Genomic DNA, 16,221 nt, shown 5'->3' on the forward strand with positions numbered 1-16,221 from the left:
GCCGCATTTGCGATGCGTTGCTTTTGCGATGCGGTGTGGTGCGTTACCGCACTGCATCGTACTGCAAACTACTGCATTGTGATATCGCAATGAAGTTAAATACATTTTAACTTGGAAATGCGACAAGTTGCGTTGAGTTGCGGCAAAAAGTAATAGATTTATCGGCATCGCAGAGCAACGCATCGCAAATGCGGTGGTAGTATGAACGGACCTTAACTTTGGAATTAAGAGTGCTCAAACCCATTACAGGTGAGCTAAGAAACAAATTCAAAGTATAGACCTCTAGTAAGGTTACTAATAGTTTCACGGAATACCCTCACTTACGATCATTGGGTATACCGATCATCAGACGGATAATTTGTCATGATTTCAATTGTTTAAGTGTCAAACAGGAAGACCTTATGCCACCCCTGGTTCATCGACCCTGTTTGGAACAACCTCCAGACACCCCGGAGTGTACCAAAGCGTAGAAGTATAATTTTGCTCTCCATTTATCACTTATACATAAATTCTAGATAGACAGTTAAATAGTTTTTACCATCCCAACAATATCTATTTATAAATGTTACAAATGAATAAAAAGCGATGATAAATGTTGAAACCGATTAGGCAATCATTGTGTAAATAAAAAGTACACGTAGACAACGGACATAAAATACAACGGTCATTGCATTTTCAGATGAGTATTTTGGATAATAGTTTTCACTTACGATGCGCGTGTAAAATGAAACTGTGATGGATTTCATGATCTTTCTCGCGTTCTTCGCTATTGTTGCAGACGCAGCGACGGTACCCCCTCCTCCAAACTACACGGATAATCAAGCTAAGGTGTTGATTCTGGGTGGTGGAGCTTCAGGTTTACAGGTAAAATTAATAACAAGTTATCAAACTGAAATTATCAAAATACTATTTCAACATTCTGACTAAAATCTTGAAACTCTGTCGATGCTTATTAAGCTTATATAGAATGGATGGTGTGCTCTTCAACTATTTAGTCTTTAGTTTGTCATTGTCTAGATTAGGGGGTTAATGAAAAGTTTCATCTTGAAGATTTGAATCCTTACGGAATGCAAAACATACACATTCAAAAAATGCTTAATGTACAGGGTGTATCAAAATAAAGTAAACAGAAAAATGCCACTAGATGGTTGATAGCTGAATTGTTCTCTCACAACTGTAACTTCACTGGCGTGTGAATTAATAAGGACTCGTGGATATTTTCTAGAGCCGAATAAAAATACAGTTGTGTTAAGTCAAGTAAAATCAAAGTATCATGAAAATCATGTATTTGACCACTTTTCAATTGACAGTCTTAGTCTTCCACATGTCCACCGTGTATGGCCACCATTCCTGTGTATGCAGCTCCTGTGCATTTCAGCTCTCTTTAACATGGCATTCACACTACGCATTTAGAGAGGTCTGTCCTGCCTGAGGGTTTCAGCTTGTGCAATTATGTATCTCTGGAGTTCATCAAGGTCTGCAGGTGGACTTGTGAAAACCTTTGATTTCAGATAGCCCCACTTGGTGCTTCATTGTCAAACAATTATTCAAGGCTTTCTGGCCATTACTTTAAAGCAAGTGGTGAAACATGCGATTTTCATATTATTTTAATCGACTTAATTGCGCAAGTGCATTTTTACATGGCTCACAAAAACAGCCACTGTGAGTCCTTATTAATGGTCACACGATTTAATCTACTCATACTATTTAATCTAGTGGCATTTTTCAAACTGTTTACTTTATTTTGATAAAAAATATTGTGGTCTTTGAGATATACGCCAATGCGAAAAATATTTTAGAAAAGACGTACAACTAATGATGCTTTAGTTACCAAAATGACCGATGATTGGATACGATTGACATTTACATCGTAATAATAGTATAAAGGTATGTGGAATATCTATTAACATGTTTAAATTCAAGTTTATCAATGATCAAAGGCAAAAAGCAACATTACTTCTGTTCTTTCATCGTTTCATGTGTGATACTTATAATAGTATTATTCATTTAAATTATAGGCTGCTAAGGTCCTACAGGAAAATGGGATGGATGACTTTCTTGTGATTGAAGGTGCTGATTATTTAGGTGGGCGCATGCGTCCTGTACAATTTGGTGGCGTCACCATAGAACAAGGCGCCAACTGGGCTCAACCACGTGACGCCCCAGTGGTTAATATGGTACTGAACAAGGGAATGGCATGTCATATGTCAAATTGGGACTCTATGGTCATATTAAATTCAACTGGGTACGTACAGAAACACGATTAGACCAGAATCATTCAATCTGTCATGCTGTATAGTGTATTGCATTTCTTAGTGAAAATGTTCGCAACATACAGAGTGTCCCTAAAGTCTCGATACCATTTTGGACCGTCATACCTTTCACTAGGATTGACCAAGGGGAAAGCAAAATACATATTTGGAAAGAATAAATACATGTAATTATTTGGATACCAAACATGATACATTTTCCTTCCTTAATACGACATGACCAATGAACAATGCGACATGTCAATACTGGTAAACAAAAATCTGCGTTTCTCGTTGAGAATTATGAAATCGATTTTTAGACTTTGCTCTTCACCTTCTTTACTAGTAAAACAATATCTTATTCTGTTAATATATGGCTGATGAGGATAGATTGAAATCAATTCTTCATAGAATTTCCAATGGTTATATATTCAGATATTCTGGCCCTGATTACACTGATGAAGTTGAGAGGAGGTACTGTAGTAGATACTTGGGAACTTATTGTATGGTTTTGTGTGTAATATGTCTAACTATTTCACCGTAGATTATCTAGAGTTTTCTCTGTGCAACGATACATTCATGTTTGTTGTCGGTTGCTGTATAGTAGAGTTATAGAGTTACGTTTAAAATGGTATCGATACTTCAAGTTGTACACCCTGTATAAGCTAAATAAGAACTAAAAGCGAAGTCTCTTTCATGATAACTGAACATACTCTCCCGACGAAAAGTTTTTCCGCAGTAACAATTGTTGAATTTTTAGAAAATAATACTAACTTGAAACCTATTTATTTACTTCAATATCATCTATAATACCTTTAATCAGTTTTAATCAACTTTTCAACATCAAAACATTGCTGGAAAATAACGAAGCAAACTTTCTTATGATCTCATGAAAAACCTGTACAAAATCCCCATAGGAAACGTGGCGGCGCTCTGCTTAATATTAGCTAATTATGACGTCAGTCCTTGACGACCACCATAACAACAGATGACGCCCGGGGTATTTGAACTCTTTTTTAAAACATGTGATGCATAACAAATGATCAAGGTTATGAATTGCGATACTAGAGGAATAAAGCTATCCCCCGATTACAACGGATTATTAATTGTTATGCGATTATGTTATTTGCCACGATCCAAAAGAGATAAATTCCATTCAGTTAATATCATGCAGTCTCACTACAGGGATTTCCTATCTAGCAGCGCATTATATTTTTCGACTTCCAAAATTGCTCAGTTTTAACATCAGATCAGGCTCAAAATGCCAAAAATTACCGATCACCAGAAGGAAATGATAGAAGCATATCATAGTGAAGGAAAATCTAACCGTGAAATTGAAAGATTATTGAATATTGACCAGGGATCTGTGCGATATAATTTGAGAAAAAAAGGAGATTCATGGCTCAATGGACAATCGACCGAAATCTGGACGGCCGAAAAAAAACCCAAGATAATGATAACAACCGAACCCAAATAGCGTTTGCATCAAATTTAAACCACTGTTGCATCAAACATTGTTGATGATGACCAGCAGTGCAGTCGGGATAACTGCAAGTCGATCATGACAACTTTTTGATAGCAACAGGGTATTGACATCATAATGAGCCTCATTAAACAGCGCCGCCAGTTTTCTGAATGGAATTTTACTGTATAATTTACCGCAAAATAAGAATATTTTTTCTTTCTTTATTTTTGTAATAAATGAGGGTTCCAAGTTCCTGCAATTATGACTATTATTGATTAAAGGGTTTATATTTTAGTGACAGTTAGGTTTGATACGTTTTCCATTTGTAGTATCATTGCAATTTAACAATTTCTGCGGTTATAGAGGGTGCGGAAAAACTTTTCGTCGGGAGAGTACGAGACTAATTCGACCAAGTTGGTTATCAAAAAAGGTTTATGAAGGAAAACAATTTGGTCTTGTAATTTAATCGATTTTGCCATCGTTTTCTCCAGCCACGACCTGACACTTGCTTCTGATCCTATCTGGGAAGTTATCGCCACAACCCACGACGATATGTACTTACGCGCTGAAAAGATTGTCAACGAAAACCTTCCCGATATGTCACAACGCGCAGCGATGCGATTGGCAGGATGGTTTCCTATGACACCATTAGAGAAAAATATTGAATGGTTCGAATTTGATTTTGAGTGGACTAACAGACCAGACATTACGTCACTACAGGTAAGTTTAACAAAAAGTCTGTCAACTAATAATGTCATGAATGTACACCAAATTGCATCCTTCGTGCCCTTATGCAGTGACTGGTTATTGCAATAGCTTATATCAAGCTATATGAAACTGGCATAAGTGTTTAATGTAATTGTCTGAACATATGGTTAATTTCTATATGCCGGCAATTGCAGTATGAAGTTGATTCTTTTTTTATATACTTTTATTTACTTGCAAGCAATATCACAAAAGAATGTATTTATCATATTCTGACCTTGTCGTCTTGATTCCAGAGCACTGCTCTTCTTCCAGCAACAACTGACATCTATTTCATCACAGACCCTCGTGGATTCATCTACATCTTGGATGACATCATACAGTTATTGTTGTATGATCCTACTTACAAGTACCATGCTAGATTCAAACAAGTTGTGACATCAATTGATCAAAGTAGTCCTACGGAGGTGTTAGTAACTACCAGTGATGGTACAAAGTACACGGGTGAATATGTGCTCGTCACATTTTCTCTCGGTGTTCTCCAAAATAACTTGGTCCAGTTTATACCGACTCTACCAGAGTGGAAGGTCCAGGCTTTCTCACAATTTAACATGGGATCCTTCACCAAGGTAAGATATAACCATAATTTGGCATTCTGCGTGTCTTTTTTACGCTAGTATTTGCAGCACAATTGTGACCACTGGAAAGTAAAGTGCCTTTCAGCTGGTCTCACAGCGCCGCTGTTATGCTGACATCGACAAATTACCACCGGTGGTACTAACCTGGATTGAACCCGAGACCACTGTGCCACGCTCACTAAAGTATAACCATAATAACCCACTAACATTGAGATAAATTACAAAGATAATTTTTTTTCTTGATTTCATATAATATGCAACAGTCTCTCAAAGTATTAAACCCGTCGTTAAATTGTGTTTACATGACACCCGAATAGTTCGATAACATGCACCTGTTTTAAACGTTACTAAATAAATTCTCACTCGAACATAAACAACTTATCACGTTAAAATAATTCGATCTCATTCAGATATTTATCAAGTTTCCATTTAAATTCTGGGGTGACGAGGAATGGATACTTCACGTCAATGAACGCCGAGGCTACTTTCCTACATTTCTAAACGCCGAGGCGGCAGGTCTGTTTCCCAGTGGCACAAACATACTAGTCGGATTTGTAGTGGATGAAGAAGCTAGACGTATAGAGCACCAACCTAACTCGGAAACCAAAAGCGAAGCTGAACAGGTAAAAACACTGTAGCATTCTCTAGTAATCATTTCATTACTGTGCTTACAAATTTTACCTTGCAATAAGAGTATCATGATTGTTCCGGTTAACAGAAGTATTTCCGACATCTTGTACTGTGTACTGTTTTTTTTTGTGCAATTCAGAGCCTTTATTCACATGATTTTAGTCTCTCGTCAACCGAAGGCTACATGCCCAAAGTTTGGGAACATGAAGAGTTGACACCGGAAAGTCGTCTGTAATTGCTGTACAGAAACTGGGCATCAAAGGCATGACAGACGTCTCTCGCAGTTCTCTCATAAACACACATCACTGGTCATCGTAACTTGTTTGTGTAACGGAATGGGTTCGAACGGTATGGCAAGCGGGGTAAGGGTCAGGCGCAGAAACCCGGCCAAAGTCCGGAGTGCGAAATCGCATGCGCAAACACAACAAGGCGCTTAATTTGAATAATTGACAAATGCAACATGGGACGCTCCGAAAGCAAACACGATAAAAGGGACTTACTTAAATGCAAGAAAATCACACAGGAACACAATTTGGCGATTAATTTGAATATTGACACAAGAAACATGGGACGTGCCGAAAGCAAACGCGATAAGAGGGCGCTTACTTAAATACAAGAAAATCACACAAGACTCCTTTTGTTTACACCTTGGAAATCATCTTATATTAACTTGAATACATGGATAAAATACACGGCACGATTGATCTCAAAGTCAACTCCTGGTTTCATGTTAAATGTACCAAAAGTTAAACGGTTGGCTTGACTCATAACACTGGCCAACAAAATTTAACTTTTTTTTCTGGTGACTTGGATTTAAGAGTTGTTTTTAACTAATTTGGGGTCGCTGATTTCAAATATGGCATCAGTTTTTCCCTATCAGGTCAAGTTTTTTTTCTATGACAAGTGGTGAAATTTCATGAATTACTATTTAGAACACATATGTTTAATAAGCAAGGACAGGATGAGTTATACTTTTTGCCTTTGTCTTAAAAATATTGTACATTAAGTGGAATTGGACTAATAAATACAGCTTAATAGCAGACAATCATACCTTCCCATGATGCTTTGCACCACATAATGTTGGAGTATTCAAAGAGACTACCCGGACATGCATCACTCCAGACAATCCCGCAGACGGAAATTTGTTCCATAAACATGCTAAGGCAAATCTTATTGCCAAATTAGCGTACCTTTATATAGTTGATATTATTATGTCAATATTTATGCATTTACCTTTTGACTTTGAATTGGGTTCATGTGATTTAGTAACTTTATGGACCCGGGCAATACACCCTCTCATATAAGCGGGGGTATACCATAGAGTGACAATTTGACGTGATATGCAAAAACTAATGCTATATTTGAAATCAGCGACCCAAAATTACCTAAAAACAACTCTCAAACCAAAGTCACCAAAAACTGTAATTATAAATTATAATTTATGACATAAAACATAATGAATATTCACACATCAGGTACAAGCAGGGGAGCAAAATATTGGTTCCAGCAACGATTTAGTCAATAAAATGAAATCACCGGGCCACATAATAAAACATGAAAAAATATACACAATAAAATGGAAACAGAATGTAAACCCGGGTGTATTAATTTATGGCCATTTGTTTATGTCCGAAAAGTGCACAATATATTTTATGTCAGCGCTGAACATAAAGAATGTGTCATTTTTATACACAATCTGCGAACCTGTATCATACATCCCAGTCTATATGCTGTACACAAGATCATGATCGGCGAAATCGACGACTCATCCCTGCGCACCGTCGCTTGCAGACTCGACTATATAAAATGACGAAGCGCCAAAATATCCATTGCACGCTGTAGCTCAGTCCTGTGAGAGGTCTCCAATGTCAAAATAACTCAGAAGCATTCATATTCTGCAGCAAAAATCTCTGTAAATTGATACCACATATTCATTCATCATTGAATCACATTTGCAGCAGCAGTTCTTGTAGTAAATCTGTACAAATCAGTTAAAATCAGTGAAATAATCATCCAAAATCACGTCACCCCCATGATTGTTTTTGATTGGGACGATTGTGATGGCGCAGCAAAAATTTTCAAGTTTTTAACCGCACAATCCTCCTGGTACAAAGTTCAGCGGTATGCCACAACACATGGGCCACACGCTGGCCAGAGCTTTGTTGATGCACGAGAATGCTGCCCTCAGAAGTATAAACAAACTCATGCAATCTTATTAATGACTTATATAAAGGTCAGTGAATCTCACAACCAAAATGAGGGCGCTATGACGGTCTGCCGGTTGATGAAATCCAAAATTTATTTAAATTTATTATGACAATATTAAAAAGAATGCCAGGCGGTGCATTGTACGAGGGGTTACTTAAACACAGGGAAATTCCGTTACACAACCCCCTCCTCCATCGAAGCGCTGTCCCAGCGCTGACAAAACGCCAGGCATGGGGGAGCGAGTTGGCGCAGCGGTTGTTCCCTCGCCGTGCACCACTGATGTCCCGGGTTCAAGCCCCGGCGCGGCCCACGGACTCATGTGCACTTGGTTTATCCCGATTCCATGCTCGCTCTCGCAGGTTTTCTCCGGGATCTCCGGTTTCCTCCTGTATCGCAAAAATCGGTGATTAATTGTTTGGTTATCAAAAACTTCCTTTACCCAATGGAATTTGGGGAGCTGCACAGATAATTGGTGGATGTTACAATCTAAATGCGGGTATAGGTTTGCGCTATTCTGGCTGTACAATGCCTAGTTGATGCGATCTGATTGTGATGAATCACCATTGCAGCGAAATTACAGCGCTTTGAGTCCTCTAAGATCTGGAGAAAGGCGCTTTATAAATCTAAAATATATGTTTTATTTTATAAGAGTACATGTATAATTGTTCCACAGTACTCTTTGGTATGTGTCCATAACAGTGGCGTTTTTAAGTATCAGTTCAGCAACACATGTGCACTGCCAGCACAAGATGGATTAATAGCCGTTTCCCAGCGCTCCTTTGTATGTGTCCATAACAGTGGCATTTTTTATAAACTCAGTTCAATGTTCAATGTTCACTGCCAGGTTTACTTGTCCTCGTTGGCTTGCTCATCTTGTCATTAAGGTTATTAATTATTTTAAACTGTTGTGATTTGGTAGTTCACAGCATCTTACGAATGGTAGTTTGCTTTGGCAAAAACAGCATTGCTCAATTCATAGCGAGTGTGTAGAAGAACTAAAATATCACAGATATACTTTTATAGGTGCTGCGGTTCTTGAGTTACGTTGTAAAGAGGGCTGAAACAACAACACTTTTGTAAAACGTACATAACTCATTAACAACAATAAATTAAGCAAGTTTGCAAAGTATACGATTTGAAGAATGAACTTTTGCAAAACATCAAGGTGTTATTTTTCAATGATATATTGATCTAGATAATGAAAATCGATTTTTAGGTTGCTTCGACCAACGATACCTCGTCTACCCTTAAATGGTTCAATTACGCTACATAATGTACAAATCAGTGCAGCCAGGTAGTTACAAATCCTCTCCAGAACGCACATACGCATCCTCTGAGTCTTCACGGGCTTCAATAGTCATAACTCCATCTGCATCCATCATTGAGTCTCCATCGCAACCTCTTGAAGGGATCACGTCTCAACTTCAGGCATTCCGCAGACAAAACACTTTGACTCTCCTCCGTCGACACCTGGATCATGCTCTGGTTGCAACTCATACTCTGCTGACACAGGATGATTTTAATTAGTTTAAACACAAAACATGACATGAAATTTTAAGAGTCATCCAGTCCCAAGAGAAAGCACTTGTAGTCTTTCACCTGATAACATATTTACAAGATACTCATCACATTATTGTCTCTGCTGGAATTTTATCACCTGAGTCGATGTGTCGGATCAGTGCTTGTCTAACAACCGAGATTTCCCTACATGGTCAGGCAAGAAAATCCATCAGACAAGGTCAGCCATAAATAGTTTCCTTCACAATCACTCTAAAAGTCCTGCAGTTATGATGTCAAAAAGTGCAACATATTCTCCTTTAATTACTCCTTGATTGGTAAAAATTACTCATATTTACATCTGATTGGGTTTGAGTGGAGAGTGGGTACACAACTGCAAAATTCAGTCACTTCAAAATACATCCCACTTCTGACACCAATGTAACAGAATAGCGATGAGCACAACAAGAATACCACTTCTGACACCAATGTAACGGGATGGGTTCGAACGGTCTGGCAGGCGGGGTAAGGGTCAGGCGCAGAAACCTGGCCAAATTCCGGAGTGCGAAATCGCATGCGCAAAACACAACAAGGCGCTTAATTTGAATAATTGACACATGCAACATGGGAACAAGCAAACACGATAAAAGGGGCTTACTTAAATACAAGAAAATCACACAAGACTCCTTTTGTTTACACCTTGGAAATCATCTTATATTAACTTGAATACATGAATACATGAATAAAATACACGGCACGATTGATCTCAAAGTCAACTCCTGGTTTCATGTTAAATGTACCAAAAGTTAAACGGTTGGCTTGACTCATAATTCATGACATAAAACATAATGAATATTCACACATCAGGTACCAGCAGGGGAGCAAAATATTGGTCCCAGCAACGATTTAGTCAATAAAATGAAATCACCGGGCCACATAATAAAACATAGAAATATACACAATAAAATGGAAACAGAATGTATGTGTAAACCCGGGTGTATTAATTTATGGCCATTTGGTTTTTTTTTTCCGAAAAGTGCACAATATATTTTATGTCAGCGCTGAACAAAAAGAATGAGTCATTTTTATACACAATCTGCGAACCTGTATCATACAGTATTATGCTGTACACAAGATCATGATCGGCGAAATCGACGACTCATCCCTATGCACCGTCGCTTGCAGACTCGACTATATAAAATGACGAAGCACCAAAATATCCATTGCACGCTGTAGCTCAGCCCTGTGAGAGGTCAAAATAACTCAGAAGCATTCATATTCTGCAGCGAAAATCTCCGTAAATTGATACCACATATTCATTCATCATTGAATCACATTTGCAGCAGCAGTTCTTGTAGTAATCATAGCTGCAGGTTATATTACAAATCATCCTCCGGATTCTGTACAAATCAGTTAAAATCAGTGAAATAATCATCCAAAATCACGTCACCCCCATTGTTTTTGATTGCGACAATTGTGATGGCGCAGCAAAAATTTTCACGTTTTTAACCGCACAATCCTCCGGGTACAAAGTTCAGCGGTATGCCACAACACATGGGCCACACGCTGGCCAGAGCTTTGTTGATGCACGAGAATGCTGTCCTCAGAAGTTATAGAAGTCACTCTAGCCTCTTCTTGCCATTAGCTTTACAGCAGTTACCAAAGAAACAAAGCACATGGTATACACGTGTATCTGCTAAGGGCAGCTTACCGTATTTTTGATCCGTTGTATTTTGTCGTCCATTTCCTCGACAGGTTCTTCGTAATCTATTCGGTGAACAAAACGTACCGGATGCTATCGATATCTTCATATCTGGATGGGAAGTCAATCCTCTTACTATGGGAGCTTATACGAATTGGCCTGTAGAGGTAAATAAGCAACATATGCCTATCAATCAACAATAGATTGTCTCTTCCCAAGCGCAACATATAGGACCCACTTGATATAACTAGAATATATGAAAGTGGAAGTCCATTTTTACATTGAGCTACACATGCACTAGGTCATTTATTTGGTTACATGTCGATAGTCCGAAGGGTCATTTAATCCCCAAACCCAATAACTTGTTATATCATGAGTTATAAACCCTAATCTTTGCCCTAACCCTAATTTTCACCATTACCTATAACCTAAGCCATAATCCTAAACTTTAAACCTAACCCTAAAATAACTGACTCTAATCCTAACTCAGGGCTGTTCCCATTTGTGACGTGTCATGTCAAAAAGAGACACTTTTGGGTAGGTTATCAATTTTAGCTGTTATACATATCTTAAATGTTGAGATATTTTGCTCCACAACGCCGTTTTTCCCCCGGGGTGAGGGGCATATCAAAAATATTTGGTGGGAAGGCCTATGTTCCCCCGGAATTTTGAAGAGGTGGGTCTTTGGGAGCTGACGGCGTACCTGTAAAAGGGGGGCCTTTTGGAGCTGCGAACAAGTAAAATAGAGTCTTTTGGAGCTGCGAACAGTCAAAATCATGGGTCTTTCTTGGCTTTTTGGTTGAAAATCGCCTGAAAAAACCCAGAAATATGAGGAATGAGAAATTGTTTGGGTCTTTTAGAGCTGAAATTATCAAAATCAAGGGTCTTTCGGAGCTCTATTTTGGTCAATTATAGGGGGTCTTTCGGAGCTGCGAAATCCAAAAACGGGGGCTTTCTGGGGGAACATACCCGTATGGTCATTTGTGTTGAGTGGCCCCCGGGGTTTTCCCAATGAATTCGGACATCCTAAGCGAAGATATTGAGTTCGTAAGTTATGGTATTATAAAATTGGAAATTGAGATACCGTATCGGCCTTTAAAAATATTATTGACAATGTTCATGATGTTGAGAGTAGGAATTACCTTCAAAAATGTCTCAAAAATACAAGATGCCAGTTATTTTCGGGTCAGAAACTCTCAGACAATATTTCAAACATTATTAACATCACAAATTTGCAACAAACCTAAATTGTGAAAAAATCACCCCCGGGCAGATTCTCCATTTACGATCCTGCCCCAAGGTGTCTCATTTCGATATACCACGTCACATTTCTTTCAATGGATTTGAACAGGATAATTTGCACTGGAAAGTGGTGGTACAGTGGTATAGTCAAGGGGATTGATCGATCAGCTTCCCCTGCGGGACATCTTGCCCTGTCTCTTGATTCTACTGTGGAATGCTGCCCGTCGAAAATATAGATTTTCAGACATTTTTTGACAATTTTCGTTAAATCTTGAAAGTCGTATTACCCTTTTGCTGCCGCCCCTGCAATAATTTTGATGCACGTCGTGTTGGTATAAATAAAGCACTAACATTTAAATACTACAATTAATTTGATTTGATACACATGCACATTGTATTAGCGTTCCAGTAAAATAATGTATTGCTTGTCTTTTTAGATGTCCGTTTCAGCATTTAAACAGATACAGTCAAAAGTCGACAGAATTTTCTTTGGTGGCGAAGCAACTGATGAAGTATACAACGGATACGTACAAGGTGCCTTGGGCAGCGGAGAAAGAGAAGCATTAAAGATATTGAATTGCATTTCTGGCTCACCTGAATGTACAGCGCAGTATAACCCGGCGACTGATTACGAACGCCCATGCGATTCAATAAAAAGACAAATTTGGAAGCCTCGCAAAAACAAGGATTAAATAAGGAAAAAATGTTTGTGATTTCACCATCACCTCCTTTTTAATAATCAGTAGTTACATAATCGAACCAGGTACCATTTGTTAAATTGTGTAGTTGATCAACCTTGCTATTTCTTATTACGTAAACAACATTGGTTGATAAAGCCTGCTCAAAATTAGATATATATATTCAACATGGTTCCTTATCTTTAATAAAAATGGTCGAGGTCTGAAAATAGTATAGCATCAACCCTGTGTTATCAGTCTAACAAATTGCAAAACAACATCAGATTCCATACTTTTATTCTCGAGATATTTGGAATTATGTAACAATAGAGACTTTGCGAAATGAAGTTTGAAACCACAAACTTTAACGTCTAGAGGATTATAGAGGATTATGTATTCAAAACCACTCTGCCATTAAAGCCGCTTGAAGTAGAAATTAAGGGGGTACTACACCCCTGTCCAATTTGTGCCTATTTTTGCATTTTCTCAAAAATTATAGCGCATTGGTGACAAGTAAGATATGTATATTATAGGGGCAAGGACTACAACTACTGCACTGGAAATTTTTATTTCGGCACAGACAACAGTTGTGGAGTTGCAGTCAAAAATGAGGGAAAACCAGTATTTGATCAATAAATCAATAACTACTTGCCTTGAGTTGCTGAATTTTCAGAGCAATAGTTGTAGTCCTTGCCCCTATAATATACATATATCTAAATTGTGACCAATGCGCTATAATTTTTGAGAAAAATGCAAAACTAGGCACAAAATTGGCCAGGGGTGTAGTACCCCCTTAACGCGAGAATCTATAGTGTGACGTAAATTATGATGAAATACGTCATATTTAAGAACAATAGTTTGCATATTTCCTCATAGGCTACATAATTACCTCTTATGTATTATCTAGTTAATAGACCAATTATTGGAAATCTAATTTGGTTTGGGTAAAAATCATGCCACATGTTGCTGAAAATTACTGAATGAATTATATTAAAATAAATTTGTGTTCCAAACGTCACGCTTGGTATATAGTTTTGTGTGTGCTCATCACGTACACCAAATCAGTTTGCGAAACGAAGTTTTGTCATGACTTCAACTTCAAGGGGATTAAGTTCCCGTAAAAATGGCCTGGTTTTACTTCAGCAAGCAGTGTACAATACTTCTGGAAGAGTAAAGCAGGAGCATAACATTTTTAAATATAATATATATAGGTTGTGCCTGGTAAGAGAGGGGGTAGGGAGGAGGAGAGGGAGGGTATTGAAAGTGGACAGAGAGGTGTATTGGCGACAGCCAAGGGGGAGGGACAGCTCCCCCATGGGACATCTTGTCTTCTTTCTTGACCCTCCTGTTGGATGCTGGCCGCCGTGATATTTTACGCTTTTCTGCCTTTTTCTGCCATATTTTGCCCATTTTTGTAAAAATGTTTCCCTTTCCATTTCCTAACAATAGTAACTGAAATGGTAACCTGGTCTTTATTCCTTTTTATTTGATTCCAATCCTCTTACATCCCATGCAGTACGATTGCAGTACGTATGCCTTACATTTCCAAATCTTTATTTGCTTACTATGCTAATGTTACCTTATTGTTAAAGATGAAAATTGTATCCAAACGGTTACCTTGCAGCACATCACATCAAAGCTCCGATTGGGCGTCCATTCCTTTTTTAGAGAATTTTTTATCTAATCCTTCACCCGCATGACAAGGTGGTTGGTAGAATTTGGTGCCCATTCATATCCTGTAGTTTAATCATAGATCATGATCTATGGTTTGATAGAGATAAGCATGTCACATTTCAATGCAATTTCAATAGTAACGGAACTATTCTAAAATGCCATCTACAGGCTATTTTACAATGATTGGTACCAATCTGTTTTGATGGTTATTGAAAAGCCAGCTTCTTCAATGAAACGTACATGTGGTCTTCTTGAAATGAACATTATTTTGTTAGGCCTATATGACTGTTTATGATATTAATAAAATCTGTTTTGTACATGTTTTTATTTTAGGTGATAGCATTTAGTCGTACGTATTTAGCTCGAGACCAGTGTTTTCAATGGGATCATGGTGTGAGTGACATAATTGAAAGGTGTCCCAAATTGATATGTCTATACTTGTAGTTCTATACGGGTTTGGAGCTTGAGGGGAGGGTTGCAGGCTTCCCCGGGGTAGGCTTCCAAACCGACGTACTACACGAAGTAATAAAAAAACTCAATTAGGTTTTGTATTACTTTTGCTTTGCTTATTTAGATTGAGAGAAAACTCAAATCTCAGCGGATACCTCCATGGTTTAATCAATGATATAAATAGCGCCAACTCGTGACAAAAGATTGTAACTTCCCTGATCAAAAGATACAGAGAAATGATATTCTGTCACCACAGTGCGTTACCCGATGGTGGGAGCGGACTCCTTGTCCATGCTGATGTTCGCAAATAAAGCATGAGCAAGATTTTCCAAACGCATAGTATTTATAAAACCTCGTAATACTGCCAACAAGGACATCAATATTTTCTCTTCAGACACACCGAATTGTATTCTGAATAAGAGGATTGATACATTTTATAATTTTGATATTTAACCGTCCTTGAAGTGAACTTTATAAATCTAATCTAAGTGTATGTAGCTGGGAGGAAAAGCGCCCATCATTTGAAAATGTTGACCTTTCGTATACTTTTAGGCGTTTTTTATTATTGGGTGGGGGGGGTGTTAATTTATCTTCAATACGTAAGGTATTTATTTAGGTTTGATCCCCGGGTTTGGAACTGGAAATGTTATTGCAAGTAAGTTTTCTTTTCAGAAAAAATACGATGATAATTTACACTGAAAGCAATTTTCAGGCCGCGTTCAAATATGACCTTCTAGCACTAAATTGTACTTCTGCATGTTTAGTGCATGAAAGCCATAAGTGCCACTTAAGCCCTTCTTGCACTAAACTTTAATTAATAGTTTTTGCAAGAACTTGCACTTTTACAACCCTATTGCACTTTTTTTCTTCAAAACTTAATAATTATTTAATCTATAGACTTCAGAATTTGTATTTTCATCTCATCTTTCATAATCCATCTTAATCGGTAGTGAGATAAGGCATGCGGTGTATCAGATGTACCTTCCCAATTATTAGGGTAAATACTATCATTACAAACGAGAAGAACTAGGACTTAATCAACCAAAAACAAAAAGGACCAATTATATGCGATTTAATTGAATAT

At 37.9% G+C, this 16,221-nt stretch overlaps 1 protein-coding gene across 1 annotated transcript; it reads left to right on the forward strand.

The window, feature by feature from the left end:
- The first annotated feature begins 735 nt into the window (after positions 1 to 735).
- On the forward strand, positions 736 to 13,028 carry LOC140147503 (uncharacterized). The gene is made up of 7 exons (XM_072169283.1): positions 736 to 864; positions 2,019 to 2,245; positions 4,206 to 4,434; positions 4,716 to 5,048; positions 5,468 to 5,680; positions 11,148 to 11,261; positions 12,774 to 13,028. Exons 1-7 carry the CDS (start codon positions 736 to 738, stop codon positions 13,026 to 13,028), a joined length of 1,500 nt encoding a protein of 499 aa, XP_072025384.1.
- The last annotated feature ends 3,193 nt before the right edge of the window (positions 13,029 to 16,221 follow it).

The sequence above is a fragment of the Amphiura filiformis genome, chromosome 3, assembly GCF_039555335.1.
Source record: "Amphiura filiformis chromosome 3, Afil_fr2py, whole genome shotgun sequence".
In the NCBI taxonomy this organism is placed as follows: Eukaryota; Metazoa; Echinodermata; class Ophiuroidea; order Amphilepidida; family Amphiuridae; genus Amphiura; species Amphiura filiformis.

Coding starts and splice junctions, on each gene's coding strand:
- LOC140147503 (XM_072169283.1), top strand. CDS start 736: ATGGATTTCATGATCTTTCTCGCGTTCTTCGCTATTGTTGCAGACGCA. Junction 2,246..4,205: donor GTCATATTAAATTCAACTGG/GTACGTACAGAA, acceptor CGTTTTCTCCAG/CCACGACCTGACACTTGCTT. Junction 5,049..5,467: donor ACATGGGATCCTTCACCAAG/GTAAGATATAAC, acceptor GATCTCATTCAG/ATATTTATCAAGTTTCCATT.